Source organism: Nannobrachium achirus, assembly GCF_963921795.1.
Source record: "Nannobrachium achirus genome assembly, chromosome: 7".
NCBI classification, from domain to species: domain Eukaryota; kingdom Metazoa; phylum Chordata; class Actinopteri; order Myctophiformes; family Myctophidae; genus Nannobrachium; species Nannobrachium achirus.
This window is the reverse complement of record NC_137816.1, coordinates 7321395-7344132: the sequence shown is the minus strand read 5'-3', so window position 1 is coordinate 7344132 and position 22738 is coordinate 7321395. Positions and strand designations below refer to the sequence as shown.

Here is a 22738-nt window from a genome sequence, read left to right as displayed (position 1 = left end):
TCAGAGGAGGTATAAATTTAGCAGTAAATGAGTTGATAGAAAAGATAAAACATACATTTTCACTAGAATGATGATAGTGCTGTGAAATAGGTCTCGGAAACTATGGAAAAGTTTAATCTGTGACACAATTTTATACGTATGCAGTGGGGAGTCCCTGCTTCATCTCTCTCTCTCTCACTCAACTAAGGAGTCCTTGGCCTGAAAAAAAAACGTTGAAGAACCCCTGATTTAAATGAAACAGCGGTGCCCTGGGCCTGCGTGCGTATTAATGAAAATCTACAAACTGTGAGGTGTGGAGGAGTGGGGTTTGGGTAGCAGAGAGTGTGAGGGGGCGGCATGCAGAATTAATCTGAGCCACTTGACTAAAGCAAAACTGCGGGATTTGGCCGGGGGGGGGAAAAAATGGGTCTCTTCAATTATGCATGGCTGTAACTGACCCTCTCATGCGAGACGGGGGCCTCATCCGATGTGTGGCATTACATGATGGCGTCTGGAGGTGTCTGGGAGCCGTTAGCAGCCAACCGACACACAGACAGACAGACAGACAGACAGACAGACAGACAGACAGACAGACAGGGCTGGGGGCATTCAAATGGCTACAGCCCTCTGACACTAAAGCCTTTTAGGCCAATGGTTCTCAACCTTTTTAGGCCGTGACCCCCCAAAATAATCATATTTGAACTGGGGACCCCCACCCTGACAAGCACTTGGAATTGTAGGAGTTGAGACATTACAAATATTGTCAAACTAGCAGATCTCAACGCTCACAACTGTCTGAGCTTGTAGATCAGCTATTTTCACACAAGTTTTTATATTGTATAGTTTGTTGATTGCTTTTGATAGAGTAATGGTCTTTTTTCATGTAATTTTTTAAAGGTCTTAAAAGTCCTTTGCCACTTTACTGTCACTTTTCATCTGGGGACCCCCCCCTCCCCAAATCATCTGGGGACCACCCTGGGGGTCACGGCCCACAGGTTGAGAACCACTGGCTTATAGGCCATGCAGAGGTGTAAGGCCGTTTCCAGGCATTGCGGGCATCGACCCCCGCGCTTTCTTTGACGGAGAGCCTAAAAGAGACCTTGAATAATCTTCTGTTGCAGTCGTGCAGACAGGTGCAAGAGCTGCATATGGATCTGCTACTCTCTTGCGCTTAATTACCGCAATAAATCTCCTATGGCTGCCGCAGCGTTGAAACATGAATAAGACATCGCTGCAAAATGACCAAATGGGGATGCACTGGCGCCCTCGGGCCAGCGGGAGAGCGGGAAGAGGTCGGTGTCGGCGGTATGTTCTGGTACGTAACCTCTCTGCGGCAGCTTTCTGCCGCGGCTGTGTTCGTCTCCTCTTGGAGAGTGCCTTCAGCAGCGTAATACCTCTAGGCAGCAGCGAGAACCCCTGCGGTGGTTCACTTTAGCACCTTCCCAGCTACTGTAGGCCATGACAATCTTTACATAATAATTATTTGAGATGATGGCAATTATTTTCCACCACCCAATTTTCAATTCTCATACAACACACCCCACCTTCAGTATAATAAGGTAGAATGTAGAATGTAGAATGGGGAAGTCTAGTGTTAATTAACACATTGACTGCCAAAGAAGTAGATCTACGTCATATCAGTGTTTTCAGCAAATCACTGAAAACACGGATATGGCGTCGTCTTTGGGTAAGGATGGATACAAACTTTGAGCGGTGCTAACAGCTCCTACGTCCGGCTTTGTGTGTAGGTCCCCATGTCCGTATGAGTGTCCGTCTGAGCACGTAACTCCATGTATGGAGAAAAACTAACGTCACAGACAGAACTGACCATTGCAAGGTGATATGATACTGGCCATGTGCTTTTTCCTTACATCCTGGCCTGTTGCCTGTGAAAATAATAAATATAATAACACTGTAATGAATGAATGAATACCTGGCGATGTGTGTGTGTTGCAGTGACATTTTCAATGACTCGACAAGAGGAAGGTTGAGGAAAATATTTCTTTAATGCTCCATCTTACTTTCGAAAAAAACAGTTACAACCTGTTTTTGCAAAATGAATTATATTAACAGCTGATGGAGTTACGCAAGGCAAACCCCCTCCCCCCCCCCCCCAAAAAAAAGAAAACCTGCTGTCCACACAACACACAGCCAGAAGACATTGTCGTGGGAGGGTTGTTGGGTCTCCTATTTGTTTTTGCCCAGAGTCCTCTGTTTCTCGGCGTGCTCCACTATCTTGTCGTCCACATAGAGGCCCTTACGCCTGCGCACGCCGTTCATGTACCTGAGGGCCAGGTTGGCCGAGTCGGCCTTCTCCCCAAAGTGCAGGTACTCCTCCTCGGTGGTGGGGACCCAGTAAGGGTCACTGCTGATCACCTGGGGGAGAGGGAGAGAGAGAGAGAGAGAGACAGAGAGGGAAAGGAGGGAGAGAGGAAAAGTGGGAGTCAGAGAATTAGAAAACTAGAATGCTATTTGGCCCTAAACAGAGAATACACCATGGCAGAATACCTGAGCAAGGTGGCCGACCCAAAACAAAGAAAAATCTTGACTAGGTACAGACTCAGTGAGCACAGTCTTGCAATCGAGAAAGGACGTCACAGGCATACCTGGCTCCCTAGAGAAAACAGACTTTGCACCCACTGCACACAAAATGAAGTGGAAACGGAGCTACACTTTCTAACCACCTGTCCGCTGTACCAAGACATCAGAGACACATACTTCCCACAGATCATAACCACCCAAGGAGTTTGAAAATATGACCAATGATGAAAAACTCCCATACCTGCTGGGTGAAGTAAAACAATGTGCAAACACAGCAGCAAGATTCGTGAGCTGCTGTGATAGGAGAAGGATATCAAATGGAACCCAACCACCATTGTATATATCCCTGTTCTGCCTGCACTTAACCGTGATGCATGAAAACTGTTTTCACCTGTACATATTTTGTTCTGATTGTATTGTATCGTGTACACTTCTGCTTTGGCAATGTAAACGTATGTTTTCTCATGCCAATAAAGCCCTTTGAATTGAATTGAATTGAACGAGTGAAAGAAAGAGGAATAGGGCAGGGATCTTCAACGTTTTCAGGCCAAGGACCCCTTGGTTGAGAGAGAGATTGAAGCAGGGACCCCCCACAACCTTCTCATAGATTCCATATAGTTTCATCGCTTGACAGCACGATCATCAGTGTATTTTGGGTTCATGACAATTTGTGATTTCAGATATTTAACCACTTGAACTGCCAATACTTAATAAACGTGACCTTTTACTCCGTACTTGGTGTGCTCCTTTTCCCTTCTACACCAAACCTCTTTGCCAAAAATAGCCGATCTACAAGCTCACAACGCCTCGCAGTGCGAGGTGTTGTGAGCTTGTAGATCAAGTGGTTAATATATAATAGAAAAAGGTTTCTATCACACAAAGATTTGGAGGACCCCCTGTAGTAACTCTGAGGACCCCCTAGGGGTCCCGGACCCCCTGTTGAAGACCCTTGGGATAAGGCATTGGGGAGGGCATGTCTGCTTATTATAAGCGACTTTGGGCTTCGTGTTCAGGAAAGCCACTTGTACATGTTGGTATAGTTCCGGGTTGCGTTTTTAAAATCTAGCTATTATGAAAACAGCACGTCTAATACAGTAGGTAGTGCTCATGTGGTCTACTCGCTTTCTTCTGGGCGTGTTTTCCTAGATCTGGTTGCTTATTTCTCTTGCAAAGTCTGTCAAAGTTGGATTTCTCCCAAGACAATGAATAGACAATAGATACTTCTGTTATCAAACTCACGGTGGATTGACAAGTAGAGGCTAGACTGTGCAGGCACGTGCACACATAGACATCAAAGGGGGCTTGAGCCCCTGCCCTTTTGCCTGTCTGTAAAAAGTGCCCTCTCCAGACCACGAATGCAGTTTTTACCATGGTGAAAGAGATGTAAACGCCCTCTTTCCATGCCATACCTGAAGGCAGCATTCAAGAGAATTGCCTTGTCCAAACTCTCCTGAACTTGAATGCAGCGTCTTATGTTGAAAGAATTGCCCTCGCTGTCCAGAAATCCACACCAAATTCAGTATTGCCTTTTGTATGCTTAGTTTAGTGTGTTATTTAGTACCGAAAATAGCCGACCTCCAAGCTCACAACGCGTCGCGCAATGCGTTGGAGGTCTGCTATTTTCAATATTTTCACCAAAACGCCCTTTTAGAAATGTTGCTTGCCTGTGTCGCCCTGCCTGCGATGCATTGTGAGCTTGTAGATCGGCTATTTTGCGATGCGCAACACCGCGTGCAACGAGTGGTGTATCAAGCCTTTCAAAGCCACACACTAGCGCGCGGCCGCACGCACACACACACACAAACACCCGTACATGCACGCCACCTCATTCTATCCACAGCTGTGACACTGTGTCTCGAGGGAAATGAGTGGAGCCGGTGTTAAATGTTGGTGTGTGTGTGCTGCGCACGTACGTGTTTGTGCATGCAAGGCCGTGTGCACGAGCTCAAGTCCTGATTTACAGGCAGCTCTCTCCAGAGGGGGTTGAGGGGGTGACGCAATGCCTGCTGCCACGCTACTGCTGCCACACGCACGCACGCACGCACACACACACACAGGAACGTGCTGGGCCCCTGATTCAGCCCGGGAAAATGAGTTGGAGAGGCCCTCATTGCGCGCTATAGAGAGAGATCTCTCTCTATAGCGCTGCTGTTACTCAAAGATTTGCCATTTCAGATCATGACAAGTGACAAGCCAGTGGGCCAATTACTGTACATGAGTTATATTTCGTCGTTGTCGGGTGGAAACCTTGTATGTCCAAAACCGTTTGTTTTGTATTTATCATTTTAAAAATGATTTAAACTAGTAAAAACAGCCGTCCTACAAGCACACTTGTAGATCTGCTGTTTTCACTACTTTTGTGCAACGGCCTTGTATGATGAAGCAGGGCTTTGCTTTGCGAAAAAATTTACAAATTTGAAACTTGGAGATACTCTGCCCGACAGTGACAATTTACTTTGTTGGCCGCCCAGCCCCCAAAATGGAACGAATGCCGACATTTTATTTTTATTTTTTCCTAATGGCCGGCCTGGACCGGCCGGGAATGAACCGGCCGTTCAGGAGTTGTCCCGCTTTTCCCAATGGCCAGCACGTCCCTGCACACGCAGCTTCAATGCCATGACCCGACACACAAAACACACACACACACGCACGCACGCACGCACGCACGCACGCACACACACACACACACACACACACACACACACACACACACACACACACACACACACACACACACACACACACACACACACACACACACACACACACACACACACACACACACACACACACACACACACACACTCACTTAGCGCACACATGGAGAGTACAATTACTGTACCAGCGTACAACAACGGGCCCTTGCACCTGGTCCTGAGGGGCCCAGGAAGACAGAGGCTCCAGTTGCACCAGGACAGATGGCAGAGAGGGAACTACAACGGACGGATTACAGAGCGTGCGCACGCACGCACGCACGCACACACGCACGCACACACACACACACCACGTGAGCAGCATATGCCAAGGCACAATAGGGTCTAGTTTGGGAAGGGGGGGAGGAGGGGGCTGCTTCGACAGTAAAGGGCTTCACTGGGGGTGACTGACTGAATGAATGAACACGCTTACAGCAGGGGGCCGCCACTGACGCAAAGGACACAAGTACGCACGCACGAGCGCACGCGAACACAGGGGCCGACCAACATCCATGGACATGTACACTGACTGACACACACGCGCAGGCTCTCGCATGTAGGGCATTCACAAATAGGGGTTTTTAGTATTAGAATTATTCGACCTCAAAGTATTCGAATAGTCGAATATTCAACAGGACTGGCCAAACTGTCAAATATTAAGTAAGCAAGAGGCCAAAATTCATCCACCAGGGGCATTGACAACTCATTCTTATGACTTCCTATCTAGCCAAGCTTTATAAACTATATATTTTTTAAAGAGAAAACAATATAAAAAAATAAAAAAAGCGAATATTCGACTTCGGTGAACAACGTCAAATAGTGACTTTGATATTCGAATATTCTAATATTTGGTGAATGCCCTACTCACATGTTTACCCATGTGCGGGCACACGGAAGAAATACGTGCACGCGTGTATAGGGCACAGCCCTCGTTGTTGTACGCCACGCTGCAACTCTCGAAATGCACACTCCTGTCTGCTCTCGCTCTCCACCGAACAAACAACCAGAAATGAGGCGATATGACTCATCCGCGGCGCTATTACTTACGCGGAATTCCCATTGACATTATAACTTCCTCTCCTGATCCGCACTTAACCTTAAGCCGTTACGGTCGGGAACGCACCTGTGCCACATAAACACTTTAACTTTATTTTTGTATACTTCGCCTATTCAAAAGTAGCAGATATAGAAGCTCATAGCGCGGCACCGAGTGCCCCGCGCTATGAGCTTGTGGATCTGCCGCTTTTGCTTCAGGGGGTCCCTGGAACTAAACATTTTGAGATGGGAGACCGTGGCCAATTACGTATAATTTTGGGGGTCCTTGGCATGAAAAAGTTAGAAGACCACTCCGCTCCAAACATAAGTTTTTCATAAAACTGTTAAAAAAACTGTTCTAGCATTGGTCGGCCTCAGGGTCTTAATGGGTTAAATGTAATTACAAAATGGCTGACGCTCACCCCGGCTCATGTTTCTAGACAAAAAAAAAGAAAAAGAAAAAAAAAAGTCAGTGCAAAAAGTACTACACACACAGTTGGCCAGACACAATGAAAGGTGCACACACACACACACACACACACACACACACACACACACACACACACACACACACACACACACACACACACACACACACACACACACACACACACGTACGAACAGGGCCAGTGTTCCAGTGTTCCATGATACAAGACTCATTCACAAGGTCCTGCAGCTCGCCACTCAACAAAAGGCTCCATTGTGATGGAAATCTAATGTAAACGTCCAGGATCAGTGGACCTCCCCCCCCCCACCCCCACCCCACCCCCCCTCCGGTTACACACACAATACAACATTCTAAAAAATCTTCTCCCCGCGCCCCTGGCTCCGTACTTTATTCATATGTTAATGAGAATATCCCCGAAAGCCGTATCAAATCGCTGTCAGAAGAAGAAACGCTGACATCAGCTCGGAGCAGTTCACAGCAGCTCTGAAGCAGTGTGCTGTGGGGGGGCGGGGGGGGGGGGGGGGGGGGGTTCACTACAAACCCTTTGTCATTGTCTGGTGGTGAGTAAGCGTCTGCTGGGGTCGGCCTGGAGATAATAATAATGCCCATAACTGGCACTAACCAAATCGGACAGACAACTTTTAACAAGGCCAAAGAGACAATGGCTGGGTGACAATGACAAGGCTGGTGGGGGGGGGGGGGGGTCTATATGCTGCAGACATGCAGAACGGAGGTGCTGGGGCGGTGGTGTCCAGTGTTTAAATGTGTGACAGGAGGGCATGGTACACATGGACCGAAATTCGAGACAATTTCAAGATGACCAGGGACATGCTGGGCCCCTGATTCAGCCCGGGAAAAAGAGTTGTAGAGGCCCTCATTGCGCACTATAGAGAGAGAGATATCTCTCTATAGCGCTGCTGCTACTCAAAGATTTGCCATTTCAGATCATGACAAGTGACAAGCCAGTGGGCCAATTACATGAGTTATATTTCGTCATTGTCGGGTGGAAACCTTGTATGTCCAAAACCATTTTAAAAATGATTTAAACTAGTGAAAACAGCAGATCTACAAGCACACAACGCCTCGCGGTAGATCTGCTGTTTTCACTACTTTTGTGCGACAGCCTTGTATGATGAAGCAGGGCTTTGCTTTGCGAAAAAAATTTACAAATTTGAAACTTGGAGATACGAGGTTTCTGCCCGACAGTGACTTTACTTTGGCCACTTAGGCATTGCCACATGGATGCATGGCGGCGTCGTCGGTTTGATTCCCGATCCGGACGACCTTCGATGCGTGTCGTTCCCCATCTCTCCCCCCATTTCCTGTCAGTCTACTGTCCTATCCAATAAAGGCATAAAAGCCCCAAAAACAAATCTAAAAAAAAAAAGAAAAAAAAGAAAAAAAAAAAAGATATTTGCAGGGTACAAAGGAACAGAACAGGAAGTAATTCAGCTGTTTTTCATTTGTAGCTATTTCTGAAATTGAGTGGCTGCTGTGTCCTTCTCCATCCATTTGTTTTGAGTGGATTTTGCCCATTTTCCATCTACTCAAGCCACTTGTAGGTTTTACACAGTATGACTAACTCGTCCTCAATAGTGTCCTGGGCTGAATGAAGGTCTATCTAGAATATTGCTCTTATGAGACAGATGCTCAAAAAAGAATAAAAAAAGAATAATGATACGAACAAACACTTCACCTTGCCAGCCTGCCTCCTATATATTCATCTTCTCGCAAGGGAGCCATGTCAGGGAGGTCTGGGTATATTAGTATAATCAGATTCTGAAATATAATTCCAAATCAATTAATAACATCCATCCATCCATCCATTATAAAGGACTGGCAGAGAAATTATTATATCAAACATTAAAAGGCATGAATGCATGTATGAAGCAGGTCATAATAATTTACCATAAATGGACATAATATGTCCATTGTTGTCAGTGGTGTGTTCTAGATTTTTTTGGAGGGTATACAATAATGCTGACATGTGTGTGGTCGTGGTTATGCTTGTGTGTTTTCAATGGATGAAATGGAGAGGGCCAAGCTTTTTGTTTTTATTCTGCATGTCATACTACGTATAGGCTAAAGCGTAACACGGTGGAACACACCACTGATTGTTGTGTCCTATATAGGCCAATAGCACATAAACAAACAAAATAGACGATCTACAAGCTCACAACGTGTTGCATTGTGAGCTTGTAGATCTGTTATTTTCAAACATTTTGTACTTTCACTTTTGGTACTTATATTTTGATGCCAATAATGTCATACCTTTTACTCAAGTACATTTTGAAATCATTTTGTACTTTTGAAAGTACAAAATGAGAGCACCTTTTCCACCACTGGTCCTTTCGGTTGCATTTGTACACTCTAAGAGTTCAATTAACACACAGCAGTTTACTGTGGATATTATGTTTCCATCTTATCACAATGACGTGGTCACATTTCAGGCGCATGTGTGTGTGTGTGCGTGCGTGCATGTGTGTGCGTGCATGTGTGTTGTCAGTACACTGCAGGCTCTCATTAGTGAGCACCAGGGGCTCTCGGACACTCAGCCAATTAGAACCAGCGACCTGGAACGGACACCTCTTGATCTCAGCGTGCACACGCACACACACACACACACACACACACACACACACACACACACACACACACACAAACGCACGCGCGCGCACACGCACACGCACACACACACACACACACACACACACACACACACACACACACACAAACAACAAGGACTCCAGGGACACTGCGGGTCTCCCAGCATGAGATGAGGTAACTATATAGGAACCACAGCTCCCAGAAATGACTAATTTCACATTAACAGGGGAAAAATAAATTAATCAGAGCGCCCCCCCCCCCCCCCCCCCCCCCCCTACAATCGCCAGATGGTTGACTCATTCTAGCGCGTGTATCAAAACAGCATCCCGCTATCGGCAGTGGAAGCTTGTGATTGGCTGAACCGGAGGTAGGGAGCGCTCTGTTGTGTTCCCCTGGACTGCGCGGAGGTGACGAAATTCGGGGGGGCTGAAGATTTACTATTCTGTCCATAACGGCACATAAGTCGGTAACGGCGCCGAGTCGGCTCATAACATATACTAGTAAGACACCCAAGGGTGGAATGCGACCTCAGGGTGACATGCAACCTCGCCCTAAAGGGCGAGGTCGCGCCAATTCTTGACAATCTGGCCAACCACAGCGTTTCTCTGACGATTCTAGTTGTTGTCATTCTGGGGGGAGTTTGTTCATGTTTTTGTGAGGGTATCAACCCTAGGAGCTCAGCACACTCACAGAATCATGGCACACTCACAGAATCAATGTTATGCCCATACATGGAGTTCCCTGACTATGTTATGTCAAAACATGCCCATATGTGGACATTACCAAATATGGGCATTTCCAGATATGTCCTTAATATTGATAACATTGGGACAGGGATCTCCATATATGGGCATGAAACATATGTTAATTAGTAAAGCCAAGCTTAGGTTTGATGCCTTGGGATTTCTATATTTGGACATAAGTGTGTACCCAATAGGTCATCATCTGGAAAGGTAGGGTGTAAATCAGAGTAAAGCAGGCTTTTGAGCTAGTTAGGGCCAGAGATTGATGACATCAGAAATCCCCATATATGGGCATAAAGGGATTTTGCTTTTGGGAATGCCCATCTATGGCATTTTTATTTTATTTTATCCTTTATTAATAAAAATACATGTATGTATCCATATACATATGGAGTTCAATATTGATGTTTTTGGAGAAGGTATGTTGTAAATGTATGCTACTTAGTAAGGGGCCTCGGGTTAGATACTCTTTGTATGGCCTCTGGAGGTCCTTGGCGTCGGTTAGTAGTATGCCCAGCACATAAGATGTGGGACGTCACAAAGCCTGCGGCCATGTATCATTTTCCATCAGGCCTGTTGGTTTTCACGCTCCAGTGCGGCGTTCATGCGCTGCAAGTCAATGGCAGACTTGGCAGTCAGACAGACAGCCATTGACTCCGGCCTAACAATGGCTACTTTCTATGACGGTAGTCCCATATGACATGATGGACTGGACTATCTCCATATATAGTGTTATCCACATTTCGTGTAGCTGCCCTGTACAGGAAGTGATGTCACAACTCGCTGACATCACACTGACATCACAGAGGCTTCGGAAGGACGGTCACGAGGCTTCGGACACTCAAGCGACACGATTCTTCAGAGTATATGCGACCTTCGGTCGCAATAAGGTCAAGTATTATACTTAATAATTGGGACTAATTAAGAACCATTATCATCTATCTATAAATGCGAGAAGTCTCTGTCTGTCTGCGTGTGTGTCTGTCTGTAATCCGCGTATCTCGAGAACCGTTCGTCCCACCGGCTTCAGATTCGGCACGCGCGTTCCCCGCCGCGGCACGGAGTGCAGTGCCGGGTCTCGACCCGACCCGACGCGCGGTTTTCCCGAACCGGCGCGAAACGTTCGGAATCTCCTTATGCGGGGTTGATTGTTGACATCAGGCTGTTTCTGAGGAAATCGGCGAAAGCTCTGACTCATTGTGACATCACTTCATAAAAGGCTCTGACATCACGTACGCCACATGAGTCAACAAAAAATCTCTGTGAGTGTGTATGTAGGTAATCCGCGTATCTCGAGAACCGTTCGTCCCACGGGCACGCGCGTTCTCCATATATGGGCATAAAATGAATGCCCCCATATGAGAACCGTTCGTCCCACGGGCACGCGCGTTCTCCATATATGGGCATAAAATGAATGCCCCCATATATGGGCATAAAATGGATAAAGGGACACAGACAGACAGATTCAGAGATCTCCATATATGGGCGTGAAATGGACGCAAATAGACAGATATCTCCATATATGGGCATATATGGGCATAAAATGGACCCAGAACTATATGGACGCAAATGGCATATATGGGCATAAAATTTACGCAGAATCACAAAGATCTCCATATACGGGCATAAAGGGACACAGACAGACAGATTCAGAGATCTCCATATATGGGCGTGAAATGGACGCAAATAGACAGATATCTCCATATATGGGCATATATGGGCATAAAATGGACCCAGAACTATATCTGCAGTGATCTCCATATATGGACATAAAATGGACGCTGACAGACAAACAGATAACAGATATCTCCATATATGGGCATAAATGGACACAGGCAAACAGATGGTCAAAACGGGTCCTATGACAACAGGTATAATGGGGTTTGCATTAAAGGGCGGGGCATTCATTCCCTATTTACATTGTTCCGAGTTGGCCAGGTCGCCGACTAGACGCTGGGCCGCCCGAAGGGCGGCCCAGCTTCTAGTAGTTATAATAGGCCTACATTTACAGTAGTTTAATTTGTCCTTGTTTGTCATTTGACTATGTTTACTTTAATTATAATTAAAGACACTTCATAGTGAATTAGTGATTATAATAAATAGCCTATGTCATGATTGCTAGATCAGATTGTGTTTATAATATGCCTCCGTCATCTCCACCGAAAACAAGCGCTCCCCCCTTGTTCCATTGTCGAAACCGGGGTGCTGTTTTGATTCACGCCATTCTAGCAGGTTGGATCATACCAAGAGCCGGGTATGGGGGGGGGGGGAGTGCAGATGGGGATAGAACAAGATACAAAAGCTTTTTTTAAATACTCCTCTCGGCTGGCGCACAGTCAAATCCTTAGTCATAATTTAACTCACAAGTTAAACCAATGGAACCAATGGAGCTGTGCATTTGGTTCCATTTGTAGACTCTTCAGAGTGAAATTATCACTATGGATTTGACTGCGTCAGGGACGTGCTAGGCCCCTGATTCAGCCCGGGAAAAAGAGTTGGAGAGGCCCTCATTGCGCGCTATAGAGAGAGATCTCTCTCTATAGCGCTGCTGCTGCTACTCAAAGATTTGCCATTTCAGATGACAAGTGACAAGCCAATGGGCCAATTACATGAGTTATATTTTGTTGTTGTCGGGTGGAAAAAGTCCAAAACCGTTTGTTTTGTATTTATCATTAAAAAAATGATTTAAACTAGTGAATTTAAACTAGTGAAAACAGCCGATCTACAAGCACACAACGTTGTGTGCTTGTAGATCTGCTGTTTTCACTACTTTTGTGCGACGGCCTTGTATGATGAAGCAGGGCTTTGCTTTGCGGAAAAAAAATGTACAAATTTGAAACTTGGAGATACGAGGTTTCTGCCCGACAGTGACGATTTAATTTGTTGGCCGCCCAGCCCCCAAAATGGAACGAAGGCCCAACATTTTATTTGTATTTTTTTTTTCCTAATGGCCGGCCATGGTCCAGGCCGGGAATGAACCAGCCGTTCGGGAGTTGTCCCGCTTTAACCCAATGGCCAGCACGTCCCTGGACTGCGTGGAGTGCAAATGAGGTCTCTCTCTGTCTCTCTCTCCCTGAGATACAAAGGCTGTATTGAAAGGATTCTACAACGTGCGCGGCTCCGTGCACAACTCTCTCTCGGCGGTGTCCTGTCAGAGTTTTTCTAATTAGACATGAAATTGAATTATTCCACCTTTTGAGCAACGACACACAACCAAAAGAACTTTAGCCAATTTATGGTTCTCGGTTGTTCCATGTCACCGGCGTATGCTGGTTAATATGCCCTGGTGTGTGTGTGTGTTTGCAATGAACCTACTGGGTCGCAGAGAGAGACACGTAATGAGGGGCAGCGTGTCTGTAATGGTAGTCACCACTTGTGCGTGCACGTGTGCGCACGCACGCGTGCCTGTGTAAACAAGGGTTTGTTATGGGAGAGATGGTATAATCGTGGTGCATTCGGCCATTACATTAACAAAAGGGCGGCAGTCTGCATGTTGATATTGTCGCCGTTAGCGATTTCATACTATCGTCACCTCGCCATCTTCTACGGCAGGGGTTTTCAAAGTGGGTGACGGGGCACCCTGGGGTGCCGCGACGGCAGTCCAGGGGTGCCGCGAGATAATTTGGTAATATTTGGAATTTATTTGGACACTTGATTGAACACGTTTTAAACTTGAACTTGAAGTTATTTTCAGTCAGTTCTAACCAAAATGGCCATTATCTCAACGTTTTCCTCACAACATAATCACTAAAATATTGGCACTGTCGGGCAGAAACCTTGTATCTCCAAGTTTCAAATGTGTACGTCTTTTGGTAAAGCAAAGCCTTGCTTCATCATACTAGACTAGGCCTGTCACGATTTACGAAAAAATCGATTTAAATCGATTTTATTGGGGGACGGTGAAAATCGATTTTTTTAAAAACGAATCGCGATTCGACCACCAGAGGTCACCCTCGACTTAATCTCCATTCTGTCTTCAACGTCTCTGCGTGTTCAACGTCTAACGTCAGGCAGATGCAGGCAGCGGCAGCTACAGTAGGAAGGCTCACCCACTCACAGCTGCCAGCGTGCCTCCATTGGGCTGCAGAGCAGAGCTCCGCGATTTCGATTGACAAAGAGAGCAGTTAGTTGAGTGCTGTGTCATTACTTTGCTGCTACAGAGCATAGCACTAATCAGTGCTAAGGGCTAACAACAACAATGCTACGTACAGATGCATGTCTCTGCCACTGGTTACAATGTGGAAACAACGTTTCTAGTGAAAACAAGAATTGACACATTCAATATATAAGCCGGTGGAATGGTAAACAAGAATTGACACATTCAATATATAAGCTGGTGGAATGGTGTGTTAGAAAGTCAGGGACTTTGAACAGTCTATCCACAATGAGACACTAGGTCTTGACTTTGATGAATTATTGATTTTGAAAAGAGGGTAAGAGTTGTTATTATGCCTTAGTTTGTGCCTGGCTTACAGTACAGTTGGCTTGCTATGTACCACAGAAAAAAAATATTCTTTGATACAGTATTGAAAAAAGTGTAAGAGTGTTGTTTAAAAAAAGAACAGGATTTGACATAAGAATTGATAAGTTTACACTATTCTGTCATTTGCTATTTGCTACTGTATAGAGACAAAAAGGTTTGGGAACCCCTGTTCTACTGTATATCTCTGTACCTTGGCTCACAGGCAGCCTCATCCGTTACCCCAACTGACAAGGGCCATATGGCACGTAAGGCCATCGTGGCGTGCACGCGCGTGTGCGTGTGCACGTCGGGTGCTGGGAGGAGCCGAGGCCAAGGTAGAACGCTGCACATGTGGTGTCTATCTCTGCTTTGATCAGGCCAGGCTCCCTGGAGGAAATCATCTCATTATCCAGACAGCCTAACTGACCCACAGCCAATCCCCGGGATCTGTCTGGCACAGAGTGTGTGTGTGTGTGTGTGTGTGTGTGTGTGTGTGTGTGTGTCTGCACGCATGTGATCTGTAGACAGGGTTAATGCAGCAGGAATTCACTAGCAGGCCACTAGGATCGGAAAGTAAGGAAAGTAAGCGCAACTAGCTGCTGCGTGTGCACACAAAGCGTGTGTGCGCCTGTGTCTTCAGAAGGCGTCTAACCCTGGAGAATGTGGAAACCAGCTAAGAGAATCCCACTGTTTGGTAAACAAGGCTAGGCAAAACCTAGCATAATGGCCTGGACCTTTATAGGCAATAATGTCTCCAGTTGTTTATAGGGATAGTCAGAATTAGTGTCATTAAAGCGAATTCTGGGATATGAGACATTCATCTGCAATTTCCTGTAGTGGTCCTAGTAATACTTCTTGTTAAAGACGTTCCGCTAAGCATTTTCTTTGTGCAGGCCTCCGTGACCGGCAAGATGATTTTTTCATCGGTCAAAGAACACATTTATTGTCCATAATTTAATAAAGGTCACGTGCGAGTGGTAAACCCAACCGACTGATCATTACACCTCGTTGCACCTCGTGCAATCTGTTCCTGTGTTTCCCAAAGCATTATTGTCATGATTTCCTGTGAACGAAAAGTGCAATACAAATAAAATGTGTTATTCTCTCCGCCAGGCCGAAAGGCATGGCCGACACCATGTTTTGCACCCTGTCTGTCCGTCCGTCCGTCCGTCCGTCCGTGAACAGCTAATCTCTGGCACCATTGGCACACTGGCAGGGAAACTGTGCAAACACATGGCCTGGGTGCGCCACCAGGAGGCCGATTTGTAAAAAACACCTTTTTAGACACTATTCCTACAGATTTTGTTCATAAATCATGCAAATCGGTAAACTATAGTCATTAAACGAAATGAGTCTTCAGGATCTTTCACATTCCATCCTGATTGGCTAAGATCCAAAGTTTGCAGGATTGCTCCGTTTTTAAAGTGATCCCTGACTAATACGACAAATATGCCTTAATACATTATAATTGTCCTCTATAACTACAATGTAAAATTAAAAACACCTACATTTTTTTTATTTCTTCTAGAAATAGCTAATCTTTCACTCAATAGGGGAAATGCCCGTCGCAAGTTGATGATGTCATAAATGTCAAGTGTGATCTATCCCTATGGAATTAATGGCATGCATGTGAAAATAAAAACAAACTTAATACTTCCTATGGTTAATATGAGCATCAAATCAATATTTCAAATGTGTTTGTGTTTTGTTTTTTTGCACATGCATGACATACAAATGACATTTATGACATCATCAACTTGCGACAGGCATTTCCCCTACTGAGTGAAAGATTAGCTATTTCTAGAAGAAATAAAATATACAAGTCTGTAACTCTGACGGGTCCATTTGGTTCCAGTTTGTACAATGTCAGAGTTAACCCATTTAGAACTAGAGGTGCACCGATCCGTTTTTTTCTGTTCCGATCTGATCCGATATATTAATTTGGCTATTTCCCGATAACCGATACGATACCCGATATTTACAGTAGGCTACATAGCAAAAAAAGCTTCACCTTTAAGCCATTTATTAATTGTAGGATAGCTTCAGTTCAAATAACAGAGTGCATGCAGTGCAACTGAGTGCAAAATGCAATGGCAACTCTTTTTATATATAAATTCTTCAAATAACCCAGTCTAATTATGGATATAATATTGATGCCAGCTGATCATTCACTTTAAGTAATATACTACTGTATATATGTTTCCATAATGTTGTGCCATTGCTGCTATGTCTGTGTCACTGTTAGAGCTGCATGATTATAGCAAAACCTTTATTTTTAAATTATGTGTAGGCTACATTTCAGATGATTTATTTCAAATATTATTGTTAATAATATTATTATTGAATAAATATTGTTTTAACAAGCAAAATCGTATCTTAATGCAAAAGGATTGTCTTAAAAGCTCAAATAAATAAGGTTGCATTTCCAAGGTGAGACATTTACCCCTAGTCTGACTCTCTAGTCTGGTCCTTTCAAATATTTAAGGGCAAAATTATTACCTCATGCCCCTGCTCCGGTTGTTATGGCTTGTAAAACCCATGGGTAAAACCTCTGTATAGGGACTTAATACATTTCTGTTGCTTAATGTACTTTGTGAAACTATCGGAGGAGACTATAACGACTTTTAACGAGCTTCACCTGGACATGCATTAATTAATCCAGCGTGTGGAGACTCACGACGACATCAAGCAAAGTGAACTGACTTTCAACAACAGAGAAACGGGAGGTGATTCTCCTTTGAAACTGGCTAAAATAAAGAGACATTCATAGGATGGCTTTTTCTGTATAGCTTGCAGTTGCAACAGCAGCAATGCTGTTGCATTCTATCTATGAAAGTGAAAGTAAAACTCCTTCTGACCGTCTGGACGCAGGAAAGCCTGGTGACACGCAATGCTTTTTTTCTTTCTCCTTCATCTTTTTTTGAGACGACAATGACACAGGATTATGGAATATATCCGTATGTAAAGGTAATCAGCACCATCTGTATTCGGTAGGCTGCTAATGTTTACTGAGTGTCAGGCATAGAGTTATAATAAATAGGACCAGAGCATCTTGCTGTGCAGGCTGCAGCAGGGAGTGCAGAGAATGTAAAGAGAGGCAGGGGCTGACATTTCTAAAAGGCATTTTGGTGGACAATTCTCTTGAATGGAGTTATGGTATGGAAAGGGGACATTTGCATTTCTTTTACCATAGTAAAAAAAATGCATTCATGGTCTGAAGAGGGCAATTTTTACAGACGGATAAAAGGGCAGGGGCTCAAGCCCCATTTGATGTCTGTGTGCAGTCTGTGCACGTGCCTGCTGTGCAGCCTGCAGCGAAGCCGTGTCTCGTTAAGACAAGGGTGGAGGAGCGACAAAAAAAGAAGTTTGATCCATAAGAAGATTTTGGGATGTTTATTTAATAATTATATGCAAAACATTTGGTCATGGCCTCATGGGCTTACAATTGCGTGATTATGTTGTATATTTATTATTCTTATTCTTATTTATATCGGGGCTTGGATCGGCGACGTTGTGTCGATATCCGATATAATTAATTAACATTAATTACCTTCATATCGGCGGCCAATACCGATCCAATATCGGTATCGGTGCACCTCTATTTAGAACGGGTACACATTATTGTGTATCATTATTTTATGCTTTAACTATTGAAAAATAGCAGATATACAAGCTCGAGCTTGTAGATCTGCTATTTTTGAAAAATCGTGAAAATTAGAATTTTGACCCGATTCTATAAGTGTCTTTTGAATCCTTCTAAGATTTTTTGAAAAACCTATGTTTCTATGTCAGCAATCTGGCCAGCCATCGTCAAAGAAAAGGTCCTTTTCACTTAACTGGAGCTCAGTTAGTCTGTTCTTGAGAGACTATTATGTCAGTGGTTCTCAAACGTTTTCATGTGAAGGACCCTCAAAATGATATTTATTTGGCCACGGACCCCCATCTCAAAATATTTAGTTCCAGGGACCACCCAGAAGCAAAATTTGAGTTACAAACGTTCGCTTTGAAAATACATATACCGGTATACAACGATTTGCACACATTTTCACGACTTTTTCAAAAATAGCAGATCTACAAGCTCGCAGCGCGGCACTCGGTGCCGCGCTGTGAGCTTGTATATCTGCCATTTTTCACTGGTTAAAGCATTAAATTATTCTAGGCCCTAAATGGGTGGAATTTGAAAGTGTGAGAACCGCTGCTCTGTTCCTCTCACCTCCCAGTGGCTGAACACCAGCTGTGGGCTGGCCAGTCCGCTGGTCCTCTTGCGGATCTCGTCTGCGAAGCCGAAGCTCTCGGCCACGGGGAGGACAGCCTTGATGAGGAACATGTCTGTCCCTTCCCTCATCTCCTCGTGGAGCACATGACCCTCTCTCTTCCCAAGGACGCCATACACCCGGCCTGGTGGGATGACACACATGCACGCACGACGCACGCACGCATGCACGACGCACGCGCGCGCGCGCGCGCACGCACACACACACACACACACACACACACACACACACACACACACACACACACACACACACACACACACACACACACACACACACACACACACACACACACACACACACACACACACACACACAAACACACACACACACACACAGAATCAATGGTGTAAACTAAGCACATTTTCTCAAGTACTGTACTTAAAGGACAACTTTAGTTTTTTTACAACAAGGGTTCATATTTTAGATTGTAATGAAAGAATATAAAAGATGAGTGTTAAAATTATTTCATTTACTTCTTTCTATTGTTTTAGAGATTCTTATTTCAGTGGTTGGGGGCATGCGTACAAGTGGCTAAATATGTCATTTTACACAGAATAAGCCCATTCTCAAGATACAACGCAACCTTTCATGGTTGGATGTGACTTATGGGGGCTAGAAGTGTTACTGTAAATAGCAATAAAGAAACTGCTGGCTTATTGTGTCTAAAAAGACATATTTAGCCACTTGTACGCATGCCCCCATGCGTACGCATGCCCCACATTTTAGCACGGTAAACGAGATAAAACAATAGAACGAAACAAATGAAAACATTTTAACACTCACTTATTCTTTTCTCTAATTACAATCTAAAATATGAACCCTTGTTGTAAAAAAACAAAGTTGTCCTTTAAGGGCTTTGCACACAGGACCGTTGCGTTTCTTTCCGTTTGCTGCATGACTAAAACGCATTGGATTTGGTGTGCAAGGCTGTGCCGAATCCACACTGTGGATCCGAAGAGGAGTCATAATGAGTTTTTACCATATGCGACAAGACGCACAAATCGAACTGGGTTCGATCTGGAAAAAAACGCACAGCCGCAGCCACCTGCCGCATGGCAAATTCAGAGCCCGTTTGCATGAGGTCATAGAGAATCATTGTTTTCTTTAAAAAAGTTAAATCGTCAGTTTTGTCCGTGCGAAAAAAAAGAAAAGAAAAAAAAACATTTTCTTTTTGTCCATTTTCTTGTAACAGAGCTGTATTACTACTTTAAGTACATGCCAATACTTTTTCCACCACTGCATAGAATACAGACAGAGTAACACACAGACGTACAAACTCACACACATGCACGGGCACGCAACTTAAGCACACACATACTGTCATGGGATAAAGAATACAAGTAAGACACCTAATGGTGAAAAGCCATCTTGGCCATATATGGATTCTGTTAGTGTGGTTTTCCTAACAGGGCATCATCTGGGATATAATCCCTTTTATGCCCATAATCCCATAACATGGAAGCCAACGGTCTTTCTCATCTTTATCGTCCAAAAAACACTTTTGATGTCAAGGATGGCATTGGATTCTCGCTAAAATAGCAAAAGTATAAAGGGATCCATCTTCCACCCCTGTTTACATATGGACCACAAGTACTTCCGGGTGAATCTCCGTCAAGTAGGAATTCGTTCAGTTAGCTCGATCTACTTCCGGCCTTCAAAATAAGAGACAGGCCGCGGACGGAGCAGGCGGCCGGCACGCTGGACATTTAACCCTTTCATGTCTGGAGCAGCAAATGAGTTAAGTGGACAGATGAGAGGGCTGCGAAAAACACTTTATGGATTTTCAAGGAGGCCCTGATACAGAAAAGGTTGACAACCATTGCTGTGTACAAGGCCTCAAAACTGACACACATGCACTGTGTGGATGGCGGCGAAAGGACAATTAGCCAAAGTGCTGGGGGAAAGAGTGCAAACAGCCCCCGCCATTTAGACACAATCTAACGGAGAAACCATTGATTATATCTGTTTATGCACACATGATCTAATAGCCCTATTGACCGGTTCTATCTATACACAGTAAAAGGCACAATGTTTCTTTAACTCGTAGAGGTCCATAATGGACCCGCGCGGATCTGTAAGCTAACCGTGTTAGTCCCTCCCTATAGATCAGCAAATATCTCTTCTCACGTAAATCAATAGGAGCCATAGTGTGTGTGTGTGTGTGTGTGTGTGTGTGTGTGTGTGTGTGTGTGTGTGTGTGTGTGAGAGAGAGAGGGAGAAAGGGAAACAATTTTGGATGTGATGATACAAGCACACAAAGATACTTTTCCAGTACTAAAATCTAACAGCACACAATGTAGTTGTAAGACAACGCTAATAGTTTTTTTTTCTTTTGTCATTGCCACCAAGGTCAATTCGATTTTGTTGTTTTTTTCCACTAGAAAAAGATTGAATTTGACCTGAACGATATTGAACAATGAATTCGACAGGGGAGAAAAAATAAAGCAGCATCCGTGTCTATCTATACACCAACCGGTGGCTGGGGTATAGCGAGGCACAAATAGTCCAAGGATTTGGGGAAAAATGCCAGGCAATAACTCTCTTTATCAGTATGCTCCGTTTCGGCTGACAAAGCACTTTGTCTAACTAACGAGCCCCTGCGGCTGCTAACAAGCCTGGAGATATTGTTTACCAACATGCTAAACGGCATTTCAAGCCTCATTTTCATCTTAATAGCTTTCAGAGCACGGACGATTTCGGGTTGTTGTTTTTGGAGCATTAGTGGAGGGTGAATGGTGGAAGTGGGGCTGGTGTCGGGCAACCATTTGCACTGCCACTGAAATGAGCCCTTTTGGTTTAGACATTTTGGGAGGCCATGCTCTCTGGGTAAACTTTGTTGGGGGGGTGGGACCGGAGTAGACAATGGATAACATTAAAATAATGCTTCACGGTTTTATTAATTTATTTCTGCAAATAACAAGGATGTGCAGGATATCGTCACTGTCGGGCAGAAATCTCGTATCTCCGAGTTTCACATTCGTAGAGGCAGACAGATGGTCAAAACGGGTCCTATGAAAACAGGTATAATGGGGTTTGCATTAAAGGGTGGGGCATTCATTCCCTATTTACATTGTTCCGAGTTGGCCAGGTCGCCGACTAGACGCTTCTAGTTTTTAAAATGATAAATACAAAACGAACGGTCTTGGACATACGAGGTTTCCACCCGACAACGATGATATGCTAGTGGCATATAGAGGAACACCCAAACCGACAACAGCGTTGGTTAAGTGTTGGTCAGCAAACCTGTTGTCGAATAGTACACTGTAGTGACAGGTCGTTAGTGGTGGAAAAAGCACTCACATTTTTTTATTTAAAAAGTAAGCAATGTAGAAATACTCTGTTACAATACAAGTAAATGTACAGCACACTGTTTGCTCAAAATGCAGCCATGCGGCTAACTAATTGTGAGCAGAACAGCATTTATGTTTTATTCTATTTCTTACGTTGGGCACTCCAAAAAAATACCGCTGCCCTAAGACACTGGAAACAGAACTGTAACCTTCAGTAAAACAAGTTCATTTGAGTTGTTAAAGTTATACTATGTAACTTTTTTTATAAAACATATCTTAAAATTGTCCTAACTATTAAATCGCTAAAGTTTTAGAACCCCCACTCCGTTTATTTCAGCCCCAAAAGCCTTTTCTTTATGTTTTCTACTTAGCCTTGACAGGGGCGGGATTTCGCAGCAAAATTACGTCATCTGCATCATCCGTATACATTGTGTATACGTTGGCCAATCACATTGCGGATCATAGACACGTGATACACTACCGGCCAATCACAGTGCATCTTGCGTCTCTTCAGGAAATAGCTTGCTTCAACAGCTTTGTTTACGCTGGTCTAGAAGTTTAGCCTGTAACTCTCCAACGCCGGTCCGCAGAGGGACACGAGATGCGTGGCGAGGCGGGCGAGGCGGACGTGGGGGTCTGAAGGCCCGGTCCGCGGCGAAAAAC

At 44.5% G+C, this 22738-nt stretch overlaps 1 protein-coding gene across 1 annotated transcript in view; it reads right to left on the bottom strand.

The window, feature by feature from the left end:
• Positions 1-2160: 2160 nt before the first annotated feature.
• Positions 2161-22738, bottom strand: part of efl1 (elongation factor like GTPase 1) — a 168283-nt gene continuing 147705 nt past the window's right edge. Inside the window, exons 23-24 of the mRNA XM_080729556.1 lie at positions 18722-18906; positions 2161-2355 (exon numbers count right to left, since the gene is read on the bottom strand). Of these exons, the coding sequence (XP_080585682.1) occupies positions 2167-2355; positions 18722-18906 (374 nt within the window). The 3' untranslated portion in view covers positions 2161-2166. The remainder of the gene's footprint in view (positions 2356-18721; positions 18907-22738) is intronic.